The sequence below is a fragment of the Pteropus medius genome, unplaced genomic scaffold (genome assembly GCF_902729225.1).
Source record: "Pteropus medius unplaced genomic scaffold, Ma_sr-lr_union100, whole genome shotgun sequence".
In the NCBI taxonomy this organism is placed as follows: domain Eukaryota; kingdom Metazoa; phylum Chordata; class Mammalia; order Chiroptera; family Pteropodidae; genus Pteropus; species Pteropus medius.
The window spans coordinates 16,688,062-16,714,293 of NW_024342467.1; the positions used below are offsets into that span (position 1 = coordinate 16,688,062).

General features: G+C 48.8%; 1 protein-coding gene across 9 annotated transcripts in view; it reads left to right on the forward strand.

Annotated features, from left to right (window-relative positions):
- Nucleotides 1–5,080: 5,080 nt before the first annotated feature.
- The window catches only part of MINDY4 (MINDY lysine 48 deubiquitinase 4), a 97,625-nt gene continuing 76,473 nt past the window's right edge, over nucleotides 5,081–26,232 (forward strand). For 3 of the 9 annotated variants that reach the window (XM_039862657.1, XM_039862652.1, XM_039862658.1), the window contains exons 1-5: nucleotides 5,091–5,593; nucleotides 11,459–11,578; nucleotides 15,008–15,243; nucleotides 17,965–18,211; nucleotides 22,989–23,407. In XM_039862657.1, the coding sequence (XP_039718591.1) occupies nucleotides 5,531–5,593; nucleotides 11,459–11,578; nucleotides 15,008–15,243; nucleotides 17,965–18,211; nucleotides 22,989–23,407 (1,085 nt within the window). In that variant the 5' untranslated portion in view covers nucleotides 5,091–5,530. Of the gene's footprint in view, nucleotides 5,594–11,458; nucleotides 11,579–15,007; nucleotides 15,244–17,964; nucleotides 18,212–22,988; nucleotides 23,408–26,232 lie in introns of all 9 variants that reach the window. The other 6 variants (XM_039862655.1, XM_039862660.1, XM_039862653.1 and 3 more) reach the window with 5 other exon arrangements.

A 26,232-nucleotide genomic window follows, 5' to 3' on the forward strand; every position in this document is an offset into this window, starting at 1 on the left:
TCTGGATCCAGCCCAGGGAGGGATTAGTCCCTAAAATGGAGGGGACAGGGCTTGGGGTGGGGAGCAGAGATGGAGGACCAAGGCAATGAGTCACTGGATGGGGGCAGGGGGCTAGAGAGAGAGATGTGCGGACCAAGTGTGAGAGAGGAGGGAGGCTGGAATGGGTGAGGGCATGGACGGAAGTGTCCTCGCTGGGGTGGGGACACGGCAGGGGAAGCAAGTTGGGGGTGGAGGGCGGAGAGCTTGCTTTTGGACCTGCTAAGTTAGAGAAGCCGCGGGCCAGGCCAGTCGAGGAGCTGGGCACTGCGACAGTGAGTAGGGCTGAAATACAGACAGCTGCTTTATGGGTGGACTTCTAGAAGGAACACGTGATTCTTGGATGCTCCCAATGACATCAGTAGAGGCGGCCAAGAGGCAGAAGAGCCTGCTGTGCCCGGGACGGGAGAAGAATAGGGGACATTTTTCTGGGCAGAATGCTGGGCCCTCATCCCTCTCTCACCTGGAAATAAGAGCCAGAGAAGCCAGGTGTGCCAAGTCCAAAATGTGCTCAGGAACCCTGTTATTCCAGGAAAAGTCAGAATTCAAGATGGACTCCTTACCGCCTTGCTACTTAAAGTGTGGTCCCTGGACCAGCAGCGTCGGCAGAATCTCAGGTCCTACTGGCTCAGCTGTACTGGATCAGAATCCATAGTTTAACACACTCCCAGGAGACCCACAGGCATACTAGTTTGGAAAGCCGCAGTCTCCTGGGTCCTAGCTGAAATTCAGTGTCCAGGACCCACAAAGATAGGAGGGTTCTGGCTTTGTAGAGGCCCTGCCTGTCCAAGGGTCCCCAGGCTCCTCTGCGTGCTCCAGACCATGACTTCTCTGCTGGGTGAGGCCAGGCAGAACCTCAATGGGCCAGAAGGTCGTCTGAGCAGGCAGTTTTCTCTCCTAAGGAGGCCTCTGACTCTGTTCTCCCAGTACCTCTGCGGGCAGCTTTCTGCCCTGCACTGCCCTCCCGTGGCCATGGGGAGCCATTGCCATCTCATATGGCCCCATCTCTGCAGCTAATGTCCCAAGACCCAGCTGATGGTGGAGGAAGGACTTGCCTGTCACTGACATTTGACATAAGGTGCTGGGACTACCAAGAGCACAATGCGAGCAGTTTGGAAAACAGTGGCTTTAGCAGCTGAATAGTGAATGAAAGCTGACCTTTTCCCTGGGCGAGGGGTCCTGACTCAACCCTTCTCCCCATCACTGCCCTTTCGTGCACGCCTTCTTGGAAGCTGTTTAGAGCAAGAACATGGGCTGTGTAGCAAGGACATACAGGTAGGAGATCGCTGGACTGACTGGGGGCGAGAAGCAGCCTCCAGGTTGCGCAGGGCGTCTTGCTGTGTTGGGACATCCTTTTGTAGGCTCAGGTCTCAGCGGAGTAGAGGCATGACTGCGTTTGTTTTGGAAGGCTGCTTGGTGGAGGATGGACTGGGATTGGGACACTGGGAGCTGAAAGCTCAGCGAAGGGCCCATGGCACAGCTCAGAGTTTCATGCGGGCCAGGCTTGGGTGGAACAAGGCTGATGCTCCCCCTACATCCCAGAGATACCATGTCATCCATGCAGGAGCCAAATGAAGTGCGAGTTGACTGGCTATGTGGGCAAGGAAGGTCTCGAGAGACGTATGAGCTCGTAAGCGTTCTTCTGAGGGAGTGACTCGGGGCCTTTCCAAAGGTCCAAGGTCCAGGTCTTGGCCATAGGGATGGAGCAGACTGACTCCCTGCCCTGTGGCCTGGCTCAGCTGACCTCTCCCTGACACTCCATCATCCACAAAGTCCGTAGTACCTGGACTTATGGGAACTCTGGGGCAGGTGTCTCAGAACTTCTGTTTCCTCTCTGCTGAGGACCAAATGGTAGGACTTTTCCTTCCTCCCCTCCCTCCCTCCCTCCCTCTTTTCCTCCCTCTCCTCCTACCCTCCCTCCTCCTTTCTCCTTTTTCTTTTCTTTCTTTTCTTTTCCTTCTTTTCTTTCTTTTCCTCTTTTCCCTTTGTTGTCTATACTTGTGATTTTTATCTATTTATCTGTCATCCATCCATCCATCCATCCATCCATCCATCCATCCATCCATCCATCTTTCCTCTTCCCTCTATCATCTGTACCTGTTAGGATTATATCACATGCAGTGGCATGAACCCACCACTCAACTCAAGTACTCTGACATGATGAAGACTTATGTGTGCTTCTCCCCTGTTCCTTGGCCCCCTGCCTTCTGCCACCTCATATAATCACTAATATTAATTTTACAGTTACTGTTGCTTTGCTTTTAAAAATAATTTTAATCGCATATTTATGTATGTCTAGACAGCACATTGTTTAGTGTTAGTCACCTTGAACTTTATAGCAGAGTAATTTGCTCTATGTTATCTTCTAGGATTTGCTTTTCATTGCTTAATATTATATTTTTAAGATAGTTAAATCCATGAATTATCTGTGACTAATTAGTTAACTCATCTATCTTTCCAATAACATTTGTCGAATGTTATTGGGGCTTCTGTTCCCTTGGGGCTCCTGTCCCTCCTGGGAATCAAGAGGAGGGACCTCCATGAAATTAGAGGAACTTTTCTACAATTGATTTGGTCCAGTCTCCCTGACCGTTTTCCTCCAGGGGAAGCTAAGGCAGCAATCTTTTGCAGTTCAGAGATCACCACCATCTGCTGGTTACAGTGGCTGAAGTTCTCTGTGGGACCTTGATGTGCCTTTCTTGAGCCCAGCCCTCTCTCTGCAGTGACTAGTGGCAGAAGGAGAAGCTGTGGGCTATGGTAAAAAGCAGGTGCTCAAGTGCGATGCCAGCCTGGGTGACGTGCTGGCTCTGGCGACGCTTCCCCTGCAGACTGCATGCTCGCCCTGCTGGCCATGGAGTGTGCCTGCTGTAGCCTGGATGCACCATGGCGCGCCGTGCAATCCCGCCTCACTGCTCAAGCCAGGAAGCCACCTGGTGACCACTGTCATGCTTCGGCTCTTGTCTTACATGCTGGGGAAGCGTGAGTTCTCATACATGGAAAAGAGGAGGTGGAGCAGGCTGCCTTGAACGCTGTCTTTGACATCATGTAGCTTCCATGCAGTCCCCAGACCAACGCTATCACCAGTGCTGCCAACACAGGGGTCTGCTTCATTGTGGCCCGAAAGAACCCTGGGGCCATGAGCCGGGAGTGCCAGCCAGAAGTCTGGCCAGACTTGGAGGCTTCGGCCCATCTATATGCTAGAGAGGCCTTAGGAATGGGTAGTGTCTCACAGCCCCTGCTTTCAACACTAACATTCCATCTTCTGAAATTCTGAGTTTTCTACATTCTTGTTTTAGAATCCTAAGTTTCCAACATATTTAGTTCTTAGATCATAGGAGTAGAATATTCCACTTCCTAGTACACTGACAGCTATCCTCAGATGCTGTCTGACTCGCATGTGACTGTCAAGCACCCAGGGATGTGGTTTTAGTCTTTACCCAGTATGTGTAAGACAAAGAGGCCTTCAGACAGTGGTGTATTGGTAAATATTTCACAACCAACTCTAAAAAGAAAAAAGCCCTCCTCTCCAAAGCAGCTGGATACACGTTTTACGGCGAATGCCAATTTCCATGGTGTAAATACTCCCAACATGGTTGATGTCAAGCTCCAGTGGTTTAACAACTGGCTCACAAAATTCCTAAAAATGTAACAATTGGCTCTCACGAGCTGGCAGATTTAGCAAATAAAAATACAAGATGCTCAGTGAATTGGATTTCAGATAAACAAAATTAAGTTTTTTTTTTTTTTGCATAAGCGTGTCTCCAAAGTTGCATGGGACATACTTATCCTAAACAAATATTGTTTATCTGAAATTCGAATTTAACTGGGTGTCATTATCACACATCCATCAGTGAGTATTCGTAGCTGTAACACAAGGCTCTCTGGACCAAGGACAGAGGATCGTGTGGTCTCCTGCAGTTCTGCTTTCGTCTCTCTATGCTCATGTGCTGTCACACAGCACTCAGTGTCTCCAAGAAGTTTTTCAAAGAACAGTGTACGCTAGAAGGGAAAGATGCCTGAAGATTACAGCGTGACCTGTGACGTTACAGCGATTTCCTAGGGAGCCCGAGTTGTGTGGTATGGTTGCTTCTCAAGCACAATTGCATGATGATTGAAATGAATGCATAACTTTCTGGTTACATATTTGTTTTTAACGTGTATTAGAGATGTAACAAGCACATCTAACACATGCTTTTGTGACTATTACTGCCTAGAAGCACTTGCCTTTTTAAAATCAGCTTAAAATATGTAGGTTTTAAAAAAATAATTCATAAGTAATAGTGTAGGTGTTATGGGTCGAATTGTGTTTCCCCCCAAATTCATATGTTGAGGTCAGATCCCCGCCCCAGTATATCTCAGAGTGTGACTGTATTTGAAGATAGAGCCTTTAAAGAAGAAAATAATGTAAAATGAGATTAGGGACATAATCCGATATGACTGACGAAGAGTTTGGGACACAGATGAGCAAAGAGGGAAGACCATGTAGAGACAGAGAGAGATGACCGCCATCTACAAGCCAAGGAGAGAGGCTTCAGAGGATTCCACACTTGCTGACACTGTGATCTTGGACTTCTAACCTCCAGAATTGTGAGAATTACATTTCTGTTGTTTAAGCTGCTCATTCTGTGGTGTTTGGTGAGGCAGCCCGTCCTTGGTGAGGCGCCTTAATATACAAGGTGATGTGCAGTTAGGGCCAAGGTACCCTAGTTAGGGAAGTGGTACCCAAGTGACCGAGTTTGGGGAAGTTGGTACTGGGCACAGGCACGGGTGTGGATGGACCCCCAGCTTTGCCAGTTCTTAGCCCTGTGGTCTTCAGCAAAATCTAAACCTTTTTCAATCTCAGTGTCTTGTTTTGAAGAAGGGGACCAATAGTCATCTTATTGTTTGGAGGTTGTGGGATTAAAGATGCGGTAATGTGTGTAAAATAACTGGTGCTTAATAACTAACCGTCTAGTTATGAGAAAGCAGGCACCAAGCAGGGGAGGAATTTGTCCTTTAATTTCAGCGCTGAGTAGGCAGAGTCCTGGGCTTCCGTGCCCCCGGCAGGCCAGGCCCGCCAAGGTCAGCCGGCCTCCGCCAGCCCAGGAGCCGGCCGTGGGGCTGCCCGTGGACCTCTGGGGACCACTTTGCTCTGGGTTTACTCCTCCAGGAACAAGGCGCCGGCGTTCTCCGCGTTTCTGATCTTGGGAGATGGAGACTCAGATTGGAGCAGTGACTTATTCTAGGTCCCCCAGGAGGACGGGGCGCGAGCCAGGATTCCGCCGGGCGTGCACGGCCTGACCCGGGGCTGCCCTGGGCTCACGCCCGGTGGGTTCCGCCTCCCGCTCTCCCCAGTTTAAAGGACGCTCCTCCCTTTCGCTCCCGCCGGCTCCCCGGGAAGGGGAGGAGTTTCCCCGGGCGCTGACACCGTCGTCACGGCAACGCGGCCATACTGGCCAACGGACCCAGGAGCCCAGGGCTGCGCGGCCGCGGCCTCGCGGGCAGAGGCCGCAGCATGGACGGCCTCTTCGTGGAGGAGGTGGCCGCCTCCCTGGTCAGGGAGTTCCTCAGCAGAAAGGTACGTGGCGCCGCCCTCCACAGCCCGGGGCAGCTGCTCAGATTTGGGAGCGAGTCTCGGGGGTTCCCTTGCAACTTCTGCACCTTCGGGGAGGGAGACCTTCCCCTGCCGCTGGCGGCCCTGGAGGTGCCGGACCAAAGCGCCACTTTCCCGGGCCGGGGGAACTACATTTCCCAGGAGCCCTTTCTGCCACCGCGCACTTCCCGCCAGCTGGGCGGGACGCGGCCGCCGGCGCGGGCATCTCCCCCGGCCGGCCCGGTTCTCCTTGCGTGGTTCCGGGAGCATCGCAGGCAGGCCTCCGCCCAAGCCTGGCTGCCCGGCCCCACGGCGACCCCATCCCAAGACTTGCACCCCGTCGGGAAGAACCGCCTCCAAAAGGAGGCCCGAAGGCCGAAAAAGTTCTTGACAGTTAGACCCCTCGGTCCTGCTCATCAACGGTTCAGTAGCTGCGGCCCTTTTCGTCTTTAAGTTCCCCTGTTGTCCTGTCGCAGGAGAATTTGCGGAGTGTCCAAAAGCTGGGGAGGTCCCCAACTCTCATCAGCTCTTTCTGTGGGGCTCAGGGCACCGTGGGGATCATGGGTGTCAGTGTAGGGACAGCACCAGTTACTCCTTCTAAACAGAGTCCCTGAAGGCTGGCCACCTGCCTGTGCTCCGTGTCCTCGTGGTGTCCCGCTGGCGGGGCGATGGGCACTTGTCTGGGATTAAAACACACAAAATAAACCATGTTTTGAATGGAGGAAGGGAGAAGGGCTTTGGAATCAGATGGAGCAGTTCAAATGTCCCCCACTAGCCAGCACTGTGGACGTTACTCACTGCCTCAGTTTCCTTATCTGTAACACGGGGATAAGAAGGTTTCCCCTTGGCATATTTATAATAGGGATCAATAACAATATCTGGGCAGCTCCCACGCACTGTGTGGGCACACAGTAGGTATTCAGTATTACCCCCCATCTCTGATGGGCTACCTGTTTTGAAAATCTTTGCTTTTTAAACTTGTATTTTTATTTAAAAAAATTTTAATGCACATGGCTTTATTGTATCTGCTCTGTTTTTATGGCTACTTGACTTCCCATCACCAAGTCCCAGCTGGCCATTGGATACCTGTGACGCTGACTTACCATCATTTCTTTTTAAGTCTGGGCACCAAGCAAAACTGAGTTTTCCTCATGCCGTTACTTTCTTGAGTACAAAGGAATTCCAGAGTCCTCACCTGATAGCGAAGGCTCCCCTGTAGCTTGACCCCAGCTTCCCACCCCAGCCCCATTTCTAGCTCCTTCCGCATGCTTTTCCCTCTTCTACTCATAGTCCACCCAAGCTCCGATTCCTTCAAGAGGTTTTCTCGAGTAACTCCAGTTGGAAGGACTGACTCGTCTTGTCTTTGGTTTGCTCACTGATGCTCATGTTATAGTTTATATATCTGACTGTCTCACCTAGATAGGGCCATGGAGCCGACATCTGATCTGGGTGGAACTTTGACAGTCATCTAGTTCACCTGGCTTCTTCTTCCTCCTGTTTTTCACCTGGGCACCCTAAGATCCTGTGAGGAGAAAGGAGTTGGCCACGGTCACTCAGAAAGTCATGGAGAGCTAGTACCGCAGCCCAGGTCAGCTGCTTTACTCATCGCCTTCTGCCGCTGGGCAGACACCACATGCTCCCTGCAGCTTGGCACAAGGCAGGCACCCAGCAGTTATACCAAGAGTTCCCATCATGGTGCGAAGAACTTTCTAGATGCCTGTTTGATTTCTCAAATCCTCATGACAGTCCTGAAAGAAAAGTATAATTATTCCCTTTCATGTAAGATTGTCATGAGAGCAGGAGGCGAAGAAACTTGCCCAGGGAGAGCAGGTCCGCTCATGTCACTCCTCTGCTCAGAACTGTCCATGTGCTTTCTATGACGGTTAAAAGAAAATCCAAGGGAGGGGCTCACGGGGGCCAGCAAGGCTCTCTGTGACCTGGCTCCCAGCTCCCCCTCGAACCCCATCTTCCACCACTGCTTCCTCTGCCTTCGACCCCACATCATCTCCAGCTGCATCGGCCTCTTTGAACTCACCTGGTGTCTCAACCTCCCTGCAGCCTTTCCATAATCTCAGTTCAAAGTATCCCACTGTCATTTCCAGCTCCCCACCCCCTCCCCACCGTAGTCCGACGTAAACTATTCTTCAACCTCATGCACGTTCCATTCCATCGGAAATGGAACGGAGGGACTGCCACCTTTTCGCAGTCCCTCAGCTCTGTCGTGACTGCTGTCCACTTCTTACCTGCCCATCATTATAATCACACCCGGAACAACATGCTCCGGTCCTTTGCACATCTCTCTCTTCACCATCTTCCTCTGATATTGAAAAGTCAGCTCCCTGAACACCTGCTCCATGCCCGCGTCATAGAACTGAGTGGGGCTGCAGGAAAATACCACCACAGTGACGGCTTCACTCCAAATTCACCGCCACTCACCCCCCGTGATGCCGTGAATTAAAAGATTTCTCCATTCATTTTCCAGGTGCCTGCTTACCCAGTTACATCTCTCCTGCCCGTTCACTCTCTCAAATCGTGGATGACCATTTCACACCTCTCCTCAAACCCCAAAGCCCCTTCCTCACCTTATTTCACTGAGAAAGTAGCAGTCATGAGAAAACGCACCACACTCGCTAAGCTTCCTGGGCCTGAACCGCTCCCCCTGCCCTCCCTCCTGCTCTGATGAGTGAGTTCTCCATATTCCTGGGTGAGGCCAATCGCTCCGTGTGTGCCTGTCCTTCCTAGAGTGCTCAAGGACACTGTCGAGTTATCGTCATCTCATTCTGTTGCATCGTACGTTTTGCCTTCTCTGCTATCACTCCTACAGAATCTCATCTTGACCCCTAAGCCTCTCCAGATACCAGTCCATTTTTCTTCTCCCTTTAGCAGCAAAACCTCATGAAAGAGCTACATATGCTCTGATTCTAAGTCTTCTCCCTCCTTTCTCAAATCCAGGCCAGTCAGGCATCTGTCACCACCAATCCATGGCAACAACTCTTGTCGAGTTCATCGATGACTTTTAATTTTCAGTCCTTACACATTTTGACCTAACGATTGTGTCTGGCACAGTTGATTATGTCCTTCTCTTTGGAAACTCAAGCCACCTGGCTTCTGTAGACCACCCCCTCCTGGTTTCCCTCCTCTACCTCTCTGGTCACTCTTTCTCAGGTTCTTTGCTGGTCTCCCTTGTTTCCCAGAGCCGTGCCTGCCGCTGGACTCAAAGACTCAGTCTGTGACCTTCTCTTCTCTACTCGCTTTCCTGGTGCCTCCATTGGTCTTGTGGGTTTATCATCGATGTCCTGACAATTCTCAAATGTCTATCCTAGCCAAGACCTCTCCCTGAACTCTTGCATTCTTTCCAACTGCCAATTTTATGTTTTCACTTGGACACCCAATAAGCATCTGAATACGTCCAAACTCAATTCCTGATTCCTCCTACCTCCTGCAGTTTCCCACACCTCAATAAGTAGCATCATCATCCCTTCGGTGGCTCGGGCCAAAACCTTTGGAATCATTGCTGGCTTTTTTCCTTCTCGTGCACCCCACTCCAATCCATCGATCCGTTGGCTTTACCATCGGAGTGCACAGAGGATGTAGCTACTTCTTTCTACTTCTGGTGCCAGCACCCTGGTCCAAGCTGTCTCCATCTTTCACGTGAATTGTGTAATAGCCTCCTGACTGGTTTCTGCTTAATCCCCTGCCTCCAACAGTCTGTTCTCTATGTAGCACTTAAGTGATTCTTTACAAATTTATGTGAGTCCAGGATGCTCCTCTTTTCAAATCCTCCAGTAGCCCCCCCCATTTCACAAAATCCAACAAGGCTTTCCTTGCTCAGGGTCTGGGTGACTTCTCAGACCTCGTTTCCTGCCACTTGCCCTGGTCATGTGCATCTAGCTGCACCAGCCTCCCGTGACTGTGACAGGGACTTTGCACTTGCTGCTCCTTGCCTGGAACACTCTTCCCCCAAGCGCCTGCACGGCCTGCTCCCATAGATCTTCACTCTAATATCACCTAATCACCACGCCTTTCCTGACCAGCTTTTATAAAGCGGCAATCCCTCCCCACGCTCCTTCCTGGCCCTCTCTGTCTCCTACTCTGCTGTATAGTTTTTCCCCATAGCATATTATACTTGTTGGCTTTTTCTCGCAGCATGTAAGCTGCACGAGAGCCAAGACCTTGATCTGTGCGTCCCTCTGCCCCTGGCAGCTGCCCTGGTGCTCTAGGGGTTCGATCCTTTCAGTATTTCGGTGGGGACACTGGAAGATAGGAGTGACCATGTGGATGATGCTCAGTATGTAGCTGACTGTCTAGAATCGTGTCCTTCGTCTTGGTCTCTGCGCTCCCTGTTTTATTTATAAGTCTCCATAATAGTGCAGATTAGCAATTGCCATACTGTAAATTTACCCCTTGTTTATGATCTGCCTCTGTGTCAGAATATCAGCTCCATGGGGGCGGGGATGGTGGTGGTGGTTTGTCTTTTTCCTTCTTTATCTCCTGCATCTAAAACAGCTTAGCACACAGTAGGTGCACAACAAAAGTTTGTTGAGTGAATGAAGGTTAAGTGGGCCAGAGGGGACTGAAGACTGGCTGATTCCCGAGGGTGTTATCAGAGCTTTTCGAATGCCAGTGTGCACCATAATCCTGGAGAGTTTGTTAAATGTGCCAAGACTTGCTGATCTGAACTGTTGACAGACTGTTATCCAGCAGAGGGACCCTCATAATACAGGTTTCCACATCACTTTGATTGACGGGGAGGCCATGCGTGAGCCCAGAGGAAATGCCGGTGCGGGCTCTCGAGTCCCACCTCTCCTTCCAGCGACTCTCCCTAATGCACCCAGGCATGTCCCTTCCTTTCCCCCGTCTTTCTGTTCCCCGCTCCCTAAGGCTTCCTCTTTATTTCCTTTGGTTCAAGGTTGTATTCTTACTTCTTGTTTCACAAATTCTTCTTGCGTCAATTCATGGCAGGCAGCAGGTTTTGCCTTGTTTTCCCAGAGCTTCTGCAAAATTCTGAGCACAAAGGCTAAGGGAGAAGTTGAGGTCTGTTGAGTACCGGGGTCTGGATCCTTCCAGAACAAAGGGCTCCTTTTACGCTAGGCTGAGCTGTTTGTGTGGTGTCTCTGCCTCATCCCCTGTCATTCGGGGATCACCATGGCCTGGCGAGGGGGGCAGCCGCGGCCACAGCCGCTCTAGTTGTTTTTCAAACAAAGAAGCCAGGCTTTAGGGGGAACAGTACTTCTTGTTGCTGAAATGTGTCTTAGCCGGGCCTCTGGGAGTTCAAGGCTGGACGATGGAAAGCGACTTCCGGTGGGCCTGGGTCCCAGTATCATGGACTCACAGGCCGGGATGATCGGACCCCTCTCTTGTGATTCTGTAGGGGGCAGTTAGGGAAATCAAGCCTGGCTCCCCATCTGAGAAAAGAAGGTAATGATTTTGACCTTTGTTTATGTTTTTCCGTTGGTTTGCTTTTAAACTTCATATTCTGCAGCCCCAAACCTCGGGCCCAATCCAGGCCTCCTGAGCCAGCCTTCGGGGGGGTCAGTTACCCGAATTTCACTTTCCTGTTCTACAAAATGGTCTGACAATGGCAGCCTTACTTAGATCAGTCCCAGGGGGTTGGAGGGGGGTGGTCGTTATAGGATTCAGAATCATAATTTTGAAGATGATGTCAACCATAAAGGTTATATAAAAACGAAGTCTTAACTCAGTTTTTGGTCTTTGCAATACCCCTGTGAGGCAGGCTGGATAAGAATGATCATAACGAACATCAGCAGTCTTTTGTTTATACTCTGCGTCAGAGAGTGCAAGGTTTTGATTTAAAATGGTAAATCAAGTGATTCAGATGTCTTCCCTCAGGGCTTAAAGAAGACGTGTGTGACCATGGACCAGGAACGCCCACGCTCTGATCTCAGCATAAACAGCAGAAACGACCTCCGCAAGCTTTTGCACCTTGAATTTCTCTACAAGGAAAATAAGGTATGTGCTTTTAAGGTGTGGCGTGATGTTCTGGAACTGAGTTTGGCAATGTCAAAGCACTCATGGGCCCTGCCAAGCTATCAGAGACGGGGCAGGAGGCGGTCACGGAGAAACAGATCCAGCCCAGTGCCGAGAAATCCCAAGTGTGAGCTGAGTTCTTGTCTCAGCCAGGCCATATCGTGCGTGGCCTGTGTGGTTCGTTTTGAACCTGAACCTGTGAACAGTTATTCCCTCTGCTCCCTCCTCCCCCATGAGGCTATTTTTAGTCAGACTGTACTTAAGAATATACTATTTATTCAGTTATACTAAAATTTTCCATTCCCTGCCTGCGTAAGATTTTCCTTCTTCAGTTCTGAGTAATACCTTATTCGTAAGTCTCCTGTGACGTTTAATTCAGGCAGAAGCGAGGCTTGGATTCTGCTCGCCCAGGTTGGGTTGAGGGTGGGTGGGGTAGGTGGGGCTTCCGTGATCCCCCAGCCTCAATTACCTCACCCCCTGTTCCAAGCTTTCATGTCACCCTTTAGTTTTCCTTCCTGGTACTTGTCACACTTATAACAGAGTATTTGTGTACTTGTCGCGCGTATAGAGTATTTGCGTGGTTGTTTAATACGCATCTGCCTTCCCTACCACCTTGAACGCAGTAGGCGGCCAGAGATGCTGTCTCTTTTGTGTACTCTTATATTCCCATACTTAACAGGTTGCCTGATGACATAGTGAATAGTCAGCACTTATTTGCGGATTATATGACTGACCGATTGAATCAATGAATATTTGGATGAATGAAACTGCCATCTGACTTAATTGCTCTTTCTGTTATGAAGACGGAATCTTCTAATTTAAGAATGGGCTCTCCAGCAGATGTTGCCTTGTGGTAGGGCATCGTATCAGAGTTGGAAAGAACCTAATGATCATGTAGTTTACCATTTATCGTAATTTTTTAAAAAGGCAATAAAATGATATTTCCTGCAGAATTCCAATACGTGAAACAAAGAAAGGGAGCAGCCCTGTTTCTGGTGGGGATGAAGAGATCCTGCCCTCTTGACCTCTGGCACAGCCCCTCAGGGCTGAGCTAAGCAGCTTTTAAAGAACTGATAGAATAGGGACCCCACTGGGGGTGCTGTGAGCCAGAGGAAAGGGGCTTGTTGAGGCCTCACAGTCAGTTACGGGGTAGGGGTGAGGCTACAACTAGATCTAATTCCCCATCCTATTTTAGGAATAGCAATCAGGCTTCCTTTAATGGCAACCCTCTTTTCAAATGAAATCCTAGCAGATTGGCTTGATATGGGGATGGGACGCCCTCTAGCCCTCCAAAGTTGTTTCTGAGACACCTGGAAGAACCTCAGAACAGCTCAAAAACCATCCTCGTGCATATGGGAGCTCCAGGGAGGAGCTTAGGCCAGGCTCCCCTCAGTAAAGTGAAGGGTGGAATTTCAGGCAAACCTATAAAGCTCAGCCAACTGGTATCACCCCACAGGAACATTCAGGGTGCCAGAAGTTCTTGGGCTCCACTTGGAAGAGAAAGGGCAATGACACCAGGTGAAGTCCTATCAGAGGCTCAGTAAAGGCATCAACTAGATGCCCTTCGTCCTCTGAGTCCTGGGGTGACACTCAGGCCCCTCCATCTTCTGGATGCACTCAGAAATCTTGTAGAAAGAAGCACGTTGACCCAGGTAGCAGATACCCATTTGCAGCATTTTAAGGCAGGAGAATGGACTGTCCGTTCTAGAAATATTTTTTCTAGAGAGCGAGACAGTGAACCAGAAGATTCAACGAACCACCATGGTACAGCGGAATTTTTATGTAAATGAATCTTTACCTAATTCCCTAGAAGTATCTTTGCCATTCAAGTTCTTTTTATTTCTTCACTATAATATAGTCTCCCTAAGGTAACTATTATCTTAAGATACTTAAGATGTTTTCATTAGATCTTGATAAGTACCTTGATTATTTGATTTATGTAGTAGTTATTAGCTGTTATACAATGAACTGGAGTTTATATTTTACAGAAAAAAATACTTATTAATCTACCTATTGCATAATGACTTTGACATTCAGACAAAGCTAGTGTGATTCTAGGGAAGCCCTGCAATTTTATGTTAATTCCAGTAACTTGTCTTTCCCTATTAAATCTACGATAGATAAAAACGGCTTTGTAAAACTGAGGTTTTGAGAAATGGTGTCTAGAATCCTACAGCAGCATTGTCTATTATAAGCAAAGTAATATGAAAAACCATAATTCAATATAATTCAGGTAATCCAGGGCCTTAAGCCTCTTAAATTGAAAAAGGAAGGAGGCCGAAATAAATTTTATAACATCTTTCCCCGACTCTCTTCCTTGTAAGTTTCATTTAGACTTAGACAAAATATTTTTGGGGTCCTTTACTAAAATATATATATATATATATAAAACCATCCCTTGATTTGGACTGCCTGATGAATCTGCGGAATTTGGTCATAAGCCATTGGCTGTGGTCTTGATCTCAGAGTTCTGCTGTGCAGATCACGGGAATAAGAAGGGGGAAGGACTGGAGGAACCCCAGATCCTCTCTGTGCGAGGCTCTTGGTTAGGTGCGTTACCGCTCTGGTGGCAGGCTCACTGAACCCCCAGGTCTCACTGAACCCCCACGTCTCACTGAACCCCCACGTCTGGCCACACTTCCCAAGGCGTTCGCGGGCAGGCGAGCCGGGGATGACACAGTTACATGGCCTAGTCCTTGAGGCCAGCCTGTGGTTCACTGCTTGCATGACTGTGCCTGTCCAGATTACTTAGGGGAATTTTAAAAGAAATCGGGGCTCCAGTCTTTGCAGTTCTGGTTTAGTAAGACACAGTGAGGGCTGGGAATATGTATTTTAAAAAAATATCCAATTTGGTACAGTCAGGGTTGGGAAATACTGATATCATTTATTTCCCAAACTGACTGCTGAGGGGTTTCATTTTATCTTTTTTTTTTTTAAGATTGGGGTGTAAACCGAATCAACACTGCCTGCCTTGCCTCTCTGCTCTTTGCGATAACCCGTTGCTGCATCGTCCCAGTAGTCCCCAGGGTCCAACGTTAGATGCTGAGTACACAAACAGAGAGAATACTCAGGTCCCAAATGTTTATAAATTCGTAGAGTTAGCAATCCCCAAAGGCTTAATTTTTTTTTTTAGCGGAAAAAAAAAATTTATAAAGTTATTCCTAGAAGAAAAAAAAAGAAGTTTGAATTGAAATGGAATCACCCGACTCATGCAATGGGCAATGGATGCTAGTTCTTTCTGTCTTCATCTCTGTGTCAAAACACAGTCCTTCACCTTTCAGTGACCCCTGAAAGAATGTATGAATGAGCAAGAAGTTGACAAACTCTGTCGAAGAGTTAGAATAGCCCTCTTTCCACCCTTCCTCTGTAGCTATGCATATGATTAATGATATTTTTTTCTTCCACTGCCAGGCAAAGGAAAATCCTTTAAAAACAAACCTTGAACTCATTACCAGATACTTTCTGGATCACTTCGGAAACACTGCTAAGAGTTTTACTCAGGAAGCACCAATTCCTGCACTCTCAAATGCAAAGAAAAATAACAAATTACCATTGAGGTGCTCAGAGACCACGCTGGTAAATATCTACGACCTTGCAGATGATGAGGCAGCATGGAGAACATCACTGTCAGAAGCGAGCAAAGCCAGGTATCTCTTCTCATTTACACTATGGATTAGTTTCCTACTGCTGCTGTGACAAATTAAGCTCAGTGGCTGTGACAGGGTTCTCCGGAGAAACAGAATCAATATGAATTGAGAGAGAGAGAGAGAGAGAGAGAGACAGAGAGAGAGAGAGAGATGAAACTGGCATGATTTAGACAGGGTCTGTCAGATGTCCTCCGTGGGGGCGGACTGGCATGCTTGGCAACCCCGGTGTTGGCAGAGTTCTCAAGCTGTGCAGTCTTGAGGCAGAATTACTTATTCTCTGGGAAACCTTAGTTTTTGCTCTGAAGGCCTTCAACTGACTGAACGAGGCCCACCCATTTTATCTACGGCAGCCTCCTTTACTTTACGTCAACTGATTGTAGTTATTAATCACATCTGAAGAATCTTCATGGCAATATGTAGGATAATATTTGACCAAACAGCCGGGCACCATAGCCTAGCCAGGTGACATAAAATTTAACCATCATGGTGTCTTAAAGTGACAGGAATTTGTTATCTTATAGTTCTGGGTGTCAGAAGTCCAGAATCGATCTCATTGGCTTAGTGGCTTTGAAGGGAGAATCTGCTTCCTGTTTTTTCCAGCTCCTAATGGCCGCCTACGTTCCTTGGCTTGTGGCCGCTTCCACCATCTTCAGAGCACATCACTCCAACCTCTGCTGCTGTCGTCGCATCTCCTATGACTGACTCTGACCCTCTTTCTCCCTCTAATAAAGATCCTTGTGATTCCACTGGGCCCACCCAGGCAACCTAGGACTTTAACTTAACCACATCTGCAAAGCCCCTTTTCCACGTGAGGTAACGGATTCACAGATTCCAGGGGTCAGGATGCGGATGTCTTTGGGGGCGGGGCCATTGTTCTGCCTTCTTCACTCTGTGCTTTCAAAACCCCTGCCCTGGAGCACTGTTAGTTTCTTCTGGAGGCCTCCACCACTTTGTGATGGAGGATGCTTATGATTCAAAATGTTTAATTTGAGTTTCGTGATTTGTCAGGAGGTTGTTCTGTTAGCGTTTTCTTAAAAGGCAACCAACTACTGCAATGACGGACAAATCTGAAAAATCAGGCCTTTTGGAACTCTAAGGAGGAAAATGAATTGGCATTCTTGACTGAAGCTCTATTATTTGGAAAACAGTCATGCTAGATTACAACCTTAACACGCTGCATGCCCCTGAGAATGAGTGTTTTCTTCCAGCTCTGTTGAAAAGCGTTTCCTTTTCTGAGAGGAGCCAGAGCTGAGAGTCTGGGTGTTAAGCTGCCAAAGGATGGGAACCATTAAAAAAATTCACTTAAGGCTTAAGATGTGGAGGTTAATGCAGGCGGATGAAAAAGACATTTCCTCCTTCACGGGCATTTACCGTCTGGCTGGGAAGTGAAATATTTCCCAAATGATAAAAAACTGCGATGCAGTCGTCGAAGCCCCTGAGTTCTGCCTAGTCGCCCAGGCTACAGACTTGGGTGTCATCCTCGACTCCTTCTCGCCTGTTATTTTTGCATCTCTGAGTCCTTAACGAGGGTAAACTCTTTCCTGCTTTCTCTGCCCGATGGCAGCATGGCAGCGGCCTCACCTCTTTCCCTCTTTCCCTCGCTAACTCCCAAGGGCCTTCCTCTGGCCCCCAGGCATCTAGTAACCTCCTCAAGTCCACCCTTGACCTAAGGCAGTGTAGCTTTCCACCAAACAAGTTTGGCCACGCTGCCTGCTGCTGAAAGGCCTTCAGACGCTCTCCTGGTAGCTTTGAGGAGAAAATCCAGATTCCTTCTGAGTACTTGTAAAACCCTCTCTGTGGTCAGACGGCCCCCCGGGTGTGTCCTGCTTCTCCAGGCCTCAGGTTGGTACCTGGGGCCTTCTCCTGCCTGCTCGTTCCCTCAGACTCAGGTGCCGCCTTCCCTGGAAGCCCTTCTACATTTCCCCAGGCTGGTTCCAGACCCTTCTTCTGCCGGAGGTGCCCTAATCAGCGCAGTCACAGCACACGTGACCGCTCCTCTCATGCGTCACCCAGTGCTTGGCGCAGAGCAGGTGTCAGCGCCCTGTCATGCCAGAGTCCGGTGGTAGGAGACACCCCCGCCTGGCCGGAGGAGTGCTGGCTCCGAGTGACCCAGTCTTCGCGTGGGTCTCTGTCTCCTTTCCGTGCTTGTTCTTTCTCACTCCCTGCCGCTCCCACTGTCTCTCACCCGCTTGTTCTCTCTTGTTTTCTCTCTCATATACACACGCACCCCGTCTTTCTCTCTTTCTCGCTCTGGTTCTCCTTTCGATGCCAAGCAGCACAGAAAAAGACTCTATTTCCCTGCCTAATTTTGCTGAACTCAAACTGCACTTTGGAGAGCCGAGCTCACTGCAGCCTCCTCCCGCCCCTCAGGGCGAGCGGTGAGGCCGGCTCCGCGTGTCTGGTGCCGCTCTGCAGCTCTGCAGCTCGCAGGTCTGGAAAAGGGACGCTCTTTATATTTGCAGATATAAAGTATCTGAGGATATTCGAGGAATCCTATCATGGATCATCGACTCTGAGTTTGTTTCTTGTTTCCTGGTCTTACTTTATAGGCCAGACCTGCTTTGATAAGAAAGGATTTTCTGTTTTTTACCTTTAACGATAGAAATCCCCGCAGGGTTGCCAAGGGCTTGCTCTGAGCTCATGTTGAATGTGGAATTTATTATCGTTGTTAGTGATTCCGCCTGGGGAGTCCGTTTTAATGGAACTATCCCTTTTTTGCAGACACGACAGTCTTGATGGGGATGTACTTGGTAACTTGGTATCATCCAGAAAGCCCCCGCACAAAAGTAAGCCTGTGCAGATGGTGCCGGCTGAAAGTCTCCCTGTGGCCCCCGCGTGGGAGAAGATGGACAAGCTCCAGCCGGCAGAGCCTCCCCTGGACACGAGGAGGGTGGGCGAGAAGGTCAGGCCAAAGTGTGGCCTGATTGTCCGAGGCATGATGGCTGGGCCCACCGCCAGCTCCCCGCAGGTGGGCTGGTCATTCTGAGTGGAGTGTGAGAACCGGGTGGGCTTAAGCGGCTGCCTGGGTTTATTTTGGGGTACCTCACAAGACAGCCCAGGGTGAGGGGATCCAGGTAGCAGGTGGGAAGAACACCTGCCCCTGCTTTCTTTCTGGCTCTGCTGTCAGCTCCCTGTGGGACCACAGGCAGGCCTCACGGCCCTCCCTGCCCTCAGCTTACCCATCATGCCAGCAGGTGGGTGCCATGGTTTTATGTTCCTTTCCTGAGTGAGAGCACATCCACCCAGCTTTCTTGTTGTGGTTCAGGAGTGCGGGAAGCCATCCAAGTTTAGGGAACTTCTTTTTAATTTTTATTTTATTTATTTATTTTTTAACATGGAAAAACCCATTTTATTGCACTTAAGTTACAAAAAAGTAAAATTTCCAAGTGAATCAAACCATAGACACAATCCCTTTAAAGGTCGTTTTCCTCCGTCATATCAGGTTGTTACATAACTAAAATTAACCAACTTGAATCCGATCGTTTTAAATCAGACTATAAATAAACAAACAAAAATAAACAGGAGGAGGGAAAAAGGTCGCCTAGGAGACAGCGTTTAGCCACTTTCACAGGTCAGCTTGAGAATGAACTTGGAGAATGAGGCAAACCTCCTTTTTTATTTTTTACAACTTGATAGTTAAAAGGGAAAAAGAAACCCCAATCCTTACGGTTTCATTTGCTTTGCTTTCAAAAAAAGCATTCTAAAAATTTAACATCGTTTTATAGTGTCCCTTAGAAGGGACCGTGGTAGGATCCCATTCGGTGGGGAGACTAAACCAAATGAGAGAGTAAATGTAGAAGAAGTTCATAAAACAACAAAGGGAAATCAACGCCAAACTCAAAAAAGTATGACATCAGACAAATTGGGGAGCCTGAGCAAACAAAAATGAGGTGGTCCGTGCGCGTGGCTGGTCCCCTCTGCTCCCACGTGCTCATGTGCAGGTGTGACTGTCTGTGGAGATGCCAGCACTGCAGGAAGCCCTGCTTGCAGAAGCGACTCTGTCCCTGCCTCTGCCTGCGTCTCGTGAGATTGTCAAACGATGTCTTTATTTCTCTTGGCTGTGGTCTTGTTCGTTAGACCAGGTGTCTAAGGGAAGGCGAGGGTCTGCTTCATTCTGTGTGGTTCTGACCACGCCTCGACAGCATGTCCCATCCTAGGTGTCTTGTACTAGAAGAAGGACATTCATAAACTGGACCATGTCTAAAGGAAAAGAACTAGGAAGGTGAAGAGTTTGGAGGAAATCGATAGATCTGGGAATGTTTAGTCGAGAGGGTAAGGCTTGTGCAATGTGAGGCAGAATATAAGAGATTTCTTCGAATGCGGAAATACGAATAGCTTGGTTCCAGGATGGCAAAAATATGGCCTTCGGGTAACCTTTCCATGCCACCCTCTGACGCTGTGCCTGGGGCAGACATTGCTAGTTGATCTCAGTAGCCCATTTTCCTATCGAATGTGGATGTGACTTCAGAACCTCCCAGGCATCTTGGCAGTTACTCCCAATGGATGGATTGGAGTGGCGAGTGAAATGAACCCTATTCGCCATCTTGAGCTTAGGCTGTGAACCCCAAGGAACAGGGACTCCGCCACGTTTGAGCACAGAGCATGGTGTGTGGCCCTTTGTGGGACTGAGTGGTGTAGACTTGCTTGGTGGCTCCAGCACCAGTAGGACCAGTGGGTGGAGGCTGGGAGGAGGAGCTCACAGTCAGAGCCGCCTCGGCAGCGGGACAGGCCATTTTGGAAGGAACTAGACTGGAGGTGTTAAGGGGAAGCCAGGCACCCCATCTGCTAAGGACATTCCCATCTGGATGAGAGTTTAAACTACATTGGCAGTTCTCATGATCTCTTTATACTCGTAAAACTGTTGAGGAGCCCAAGAAGCTTTAGTTTATGTGGGTTACGTCTGTTGATAGTTACTATATTAGAAATTAAAACTGAGGAATTAAAAAATACTTACATGTTAAATCATTAAAAATAACATTAGTAAGCCTATTACATTTAACACATTTTTAAAAACGCTATATTTTTCCAAACAGAAAAGTAGTGATATGAGTAGCATTGTTTTGCATTTTTGCAAATCTCCTTCATGTCTGGCTTAGCAGAAGATGGCTCAAGTCTCATATTTGCTTCTGCTGTCTATTGCATTATGGCACTTTAGTAGAAGTAGTTGAAGAAAATCTGGCCTCATACAGATATGCATTTGGAAGCAGGAAAAGTATTTTAAGAGTCTTTTCAGAAAACTCGAGATATTCTTTGATACTACACTCGAACTAGACACATTGTAGTTTTTTAATGTAGAATCTGCAGCCATACCAATGAACTTTTGGCACTTTATCAGGTTTGTCTTGCTTTCGCCGGAATGAATCTTTTACCACTGCATGGTTTAGTAACATGACACATTGGTTATTTGGAAAATATTGGCTCACTAAATTATATAGATCTTCCGAATATTGACACATTTCATTATAAAAAAATCACATTTGTTGATGTTGCCACCCGACTCATCACAAAAGTTTTTAGGTATTGAAAGCACCCAAACTCACAGTGGGAGATACAAGTTTCCCCAAATTGTAATTTTTACCTAGAAACTTGTATTTCATCACTGACAACAATGCATCATTGATTTCCCTTGAAGTGACAGGTCAATTTATTTCTGAGAAAATGCCTGACAAATACCCAAACCTGAATAACCACGAAAAAAAAAAATAGCAAGTTCAGCTCACAGCTCCGACATCTGACTAGTACTTTTCCTCAAGACAGTTGTCACCCTCTGCATCCGGCAGAGTGCTTCCATATACCTCCCATTTTGTCACACAGAACATTAGAGCGGGTCAGGATTCAAGAGTATTGATAATGTTTATGCATCCGCTTGGACGTGATTAAGTGAAATTAGCACTTATTTACTTTTATTGCAAGGGGTGAAAACCTTGGGCACCACTGAGGTTTGGTGCCACTGCCTTGATCCCTCCTCAGGACCAGCAGATGCCCCCATTGGTGCTTTTGCGCCATCCCTGTAAATGTCGGCACCGTGGAAAAGGGAAAATCGTCCGCATTGTTATTATGAAAATGGTTTCGAGCTCCCTGAAAGGGTTCGGAGACCCCAGAGGTTGGCAGACCCCCCCTTTGATAACTGGTGGACTTGATGAACCCCAGGGGCCTGTCCTACCATGGCAGCCCGCGCAGCGGAGACCTCCGTCATGACCGGGCTGTGGGAGGGATGGCCTGGACCTGCTTTCCTGCCAAGTTCTCTGTTTAGTGATCGTTTTGTGTGTTTTTCCCCTGGGGTAACTGAGTCCTGTGAAGCTCATCGAAGGATGGGTTTTTGTAGAATTTCCCCAGGTTTTCTGGAAGGTCCTTTGGCCATACTTACTGGTTGCTCAAGAGAAAAGAGCAAGGTTTGCTAGGTATTTCATCATTTTCTGTTACTAGATCAGCTCTGTGCTTATGAAGGATGAGTAAGAGGCTGGATTCCCTGCCCTTGGCAAAAGGTGGGGTCTCCTTAGGAACAGTGACTAATGTGTTCCTCGCTCTGTGGCGGGGGATGCCCTGGGTGGCGTTTGGAGGATGTTTCTAGTGCCTAGTAATTTCCACCAAGAGAGAACACTACAGAATTAGCTGTTCTCATTCCAGCACGGGCTTTACCATTCGGCCTAGGATTATTTCTGGGAATGCTGAGAGGTCCAGGAAAAGCCCAGCGCGTGTATTTTTGTCCCTTTCCCCGACTCCCCCACCCTAGATTGGTAACAACAGTTAATCAGTGATAGTGAGAGAGGACATGTCAGTTGATTCCTTTGGAATTCCTGAATTTCAAAAATTAAGCAAATCTTGGTGCTTACTAGGTATAGGTCACTGAGCTGGGAGCGCTGTAGACACCAGAGATGCATGAAGAATGGCCTTTGCCACTCCTGGACTCCTGGCAGGAGCGGGTAAGGCCATAAGTAAGTGGGACAGGGGCAAAGATGCACAGCAGTAGCTGATATTTGGGACCTGGGACAGGTCTAGCTTTGAGTGAGTGCCTTCCCAAGGTCTCCTCTGTGACCACAGTCCTGTGGGATGTGAGCACTACAGCTCCCAGTTCCTCCAAAACCTGTGGGCCAGGCGTGTTTTGGAATTTATAATTTCGTTTTTTTCGGAAAAGAAATACAGGGCATAAACCACATACCACATATCACCTGCACTAGGGTTAAGGAGTAGCAGCCCATGAACAAAAACACTAACATTTCTGCAACTAAATATGAATATTCACACTTTAAAAAAGACCAAGCAATCTCAAAGCAGTTAAAAACAATTTGTTACAGGATTTTAAAATAATTTTTTTTCCAGAGGTTTTGGGATTTAGGAATTACGGATCGTGGATCTTGGGCAGCTTATATTACAGGCGAGGGAAGCGAGGGACAGAGAAGTTCAATAACTTGCATCCGGGGACACAGCTTGTTGGTGATGTCACAGGAATGAGAACCCATGTCTGATCCGGAAGCCACAGCTTCACCTGCTGCTGGAACCTGCCTCCTGTAAGGGGAGCGGGAGAAAGGCTGAGGCACGCTTTTGGGGTTCATGCAGGTGGGGTGTAGTGAACTCATTCCAGAAGTGATAGTCTTGGAGTGTAACTAGGACTTTAAGAAGACTTGGGGGTGGGGACAGACTCTCCTGGGGGAGGGAACGTCATGGGCAAATGCTTGAAATGAGATAAAGTATTTTCCCACCTCCCTGGAAGGGATCCTCACTGCTTTGGTCCTTGTCTCTTTCAGGATTCTCTCCGAAGGCGCTCCCTGAGGCGGCCCCCCGCCTTGAGTAGCATGACCCTGCCCCACGAGGAGGAGGAGGAGAGCCGGAGAGCCCCGGAGCTCTCCACTCGCACCCCAGCCTGTCCGGCCCCACGGGAGGGCTTGGCTTCCAGCGCCAGGAGCCCCCTGGGCCCGCTCAGCGAGCCCACCTCAGAAAAGCACAGACCCACGCCCAGCAGCCCTCCTCACTTGCTGAGCCCAGGGCTGCTCCAGAGGGGGAGCGGCAGGTGGAGAGAGCTTTCGGAGGACAGCCCAGCCATGGACAGCGGCCCAGAGACCAGCAGGACGCCCTCGAAGTTCTTGCCTGGTGGGAATGCCCGGACTGCCCAGGAGAGGCTGGAAAGAGTGTTCAAAAGGCAGGGGAGCCCGTCCCTGCCCCTCAGGTGAGCGCGCTATGCCCAGGGGATGGCTCTTCCTGGGGAACCGTCCAGTCCCTGGCTGCTCCCAAATCATCTCACATCTGTTTCTTCCTTGTCAGTCAGGTGTCTGGACTCAGGGCGGCTTTGTTTGAATAACTTCACCTCCACCTCATCTCTCGCCTCTTTTACTGCCACCACAGCATCTGTCATTACTTGAAATCATTTTATTTATTTATATGTGTCTCCCCCACAGTGGGAGGGGCTTTTATATTCCCTGCACCTAGAATAGTACTTGGTACACGGAAGGCACTCAATATTTAGTACTATTACTACTACTAATAACAACAGTAATAACAAGATCAATAAGCTTTTGATGTTGGCCTATTTTATGCAAAACACTCTTCTAAGTATTTTAAGTAAATTTACTCTTTTAATTCTCATGAAAGTTCTATGACGGGAATGCTGTTATTATCCCCACTTTACAGGTGAGGACACTCAGAAATTGCTTTACTTGACCAAGTTTGTACTCCTAGTGAGAGGCAGAGCAGGGGTTTGAACCCAGGAAGCTAGCTGCAGAGCCCAGTGAAGGCATGAAGGATGGTGTCACCTCTCTCCCTGGGTAGAAGTCCTTTCCACAGGCTTTAGACGGTGACTGGCTTCAGCCTGAACACCTCCAGGGGTGGGGAGCTCCCTCCTTCTCGTGACTCTGCATCGTTCTGACTATTAGGAAATTCTTCTTCACACTGCGTTAAAATCTGCTGCCTGGACTTTGACTCAGAGGGCCTTGTTTTGCCCTCCAGTGCCAGAACATGTGTGCCTGGAAAAGGGAACAGCTCTTCAAACCTGTAGGTTGGGAGCCTTCTGAGGCTGCAGTGGTCTAGGGGTGATGGTGGGTTGAGGAAGAAGAGGAGTGGCTGTAGGATCAGGAGGCCTGGGTTTTAGTCCTCGCTTTGTCCCAGCTGACCCGGATCGGTTCTTTGTCTCTGGACTTCAGTGTCCCTGACTATAAAGTGTGTCTTTCCAGCTCATGCGCTTTGCTGGCCTCCGATTCTTACTTCCAGAGTTATTTAATACAGAGATCTTTACTGAGTAACTACACTTTACAGGGCACTTGAGAAGTGTGGCACATGGGCTCTGGAGTCTGAGGACTTGGACTGGCAAACCAGCTGTGCCCTTTATAACTGCTGTGGCCTTGGACCAGTTATTAAACCCTTAAAAGGGGGCGTGGCCTTTGTCTCATAGGAAGTAGGGCAGCAGGTCAAAGCGCTTTGACAGCTCTCTCCCCCAATACCAGGCGAAGTATAACCAGGGGTATTTAACATACGTTTACTATTGGTCAGTAAACGAACATTTTGGGGGCCTTGGTTTTCACCTAACACTTATTCCTTATTTGCTGGGTACCATGCCGAGCATGTGTATATATTCTCTCATTTGCTCTTTATAATAATCCATGGGGGTGAATATTGTCATTGGAGTATTATTTTTTTTTTTTTGAGTCCTCATTAGATAGTATTCTCCTCCTCCTCCTGAGTTCTGTACACCTCGACTAATAAAACAGAGGTATCAGTTAGATTGGAGGAAAATGGATATCATCTCTGTGATCGATAATGGCAGGGTAGAGGACACAGAAAGTCATGAGGCCTGGTGGGCCCTGAGCCGACAGACTGCCCCACCTCATCTCAGGCCCGGGGCAGGTCACCTGACAGTCACATGGTGGGAGATGCCAGCCCCTGGAAGAGCAGCTCACTCCCAAGAGGAGAAGGGGTGCAACTGAGCCTAACAGTCCCCTTTTCTTTGTTCCCCCAGATAGCCAGTCAGATAAGCCTCATTTTCTTCCTTAGGCTGGAGTGAGTAGAGGGGAGGAGATTAAAGGTTTACACCAGCAGGAGACCAGCATGGCTCCCTCTGAACTCCCAGAAGACACCGGGAGTGGAGAACAAGCCTCTTCCCACCCCAGCAATTATTATCCTCAGTTCACAGATGAGGAAACCGCTGTCAAAGTTCTGGGCGGATGCAGGCCCAGAAGCTCACTGTTGGGTGAAGGGAACCTGGGTTAGGTTTCAGCCGTGTCTCATCTCCTCAGCTAGGCATTTTTGTGTGGTGCAGATACAACGTACTGAGTGCAGCACCCTTGATTTGAAAGAAGGGCCAAAACAATTCCACTTGCTACACCTAACTGCACGGCCCTGCCCTTCCCAACTCCCCTCCGTCAGTCCCATTCTCCTCCCTCCATTTATTTCTTTCAACTAAGTAAACAGGAGCCTGAGTCCTTGTGTGCATCAGATCCCATGGGCTCCTCAAGGTGAGAGAGATATGTCCATGTGTATTCTTTTAACACACGACAGAGGACAGTGAGATGACAGCACAGCACGTCCCATCACTCAGCCCTCACAAAGCTGGAGGAAAGGTGGCTACTTGGAGCCTTCTCTGAGCCTTGTAATAACTGCTCAGGGATGGCCATGGAAGTCACATCTAGGGGCAGGGGCATGTGTCCTGGGGGAGAGGGGACAGGTGGGGGTGTGACCTGCCTGAGATCTCTGTGTATTAAGGCTCTTCTAACTCCGACTCCTTAGATCTACCCAGTTGCCGAGGGGACTATTTTCTGCTTTGATTTTTGTTTCTCTCCTGGGCCCTTTGACCTTGGGAGATGCTTAGAAAACATGTCATCTGGTCTCCCTTCCCGGGGGGATGTAGCTGGTTGGGGCCATCTGTCATTTGTCACTGGCATGCAGGGCTGCCCTTGTTGGGTTCCTCTCACGGTTAGTCAGAACCGCTGGACGCCGGCCCTGGCCTGGGCAGTCCTGTCACCCTCGCCTCAGTCTGCTTCCCCATCAGCTGTGTCGCAGGCA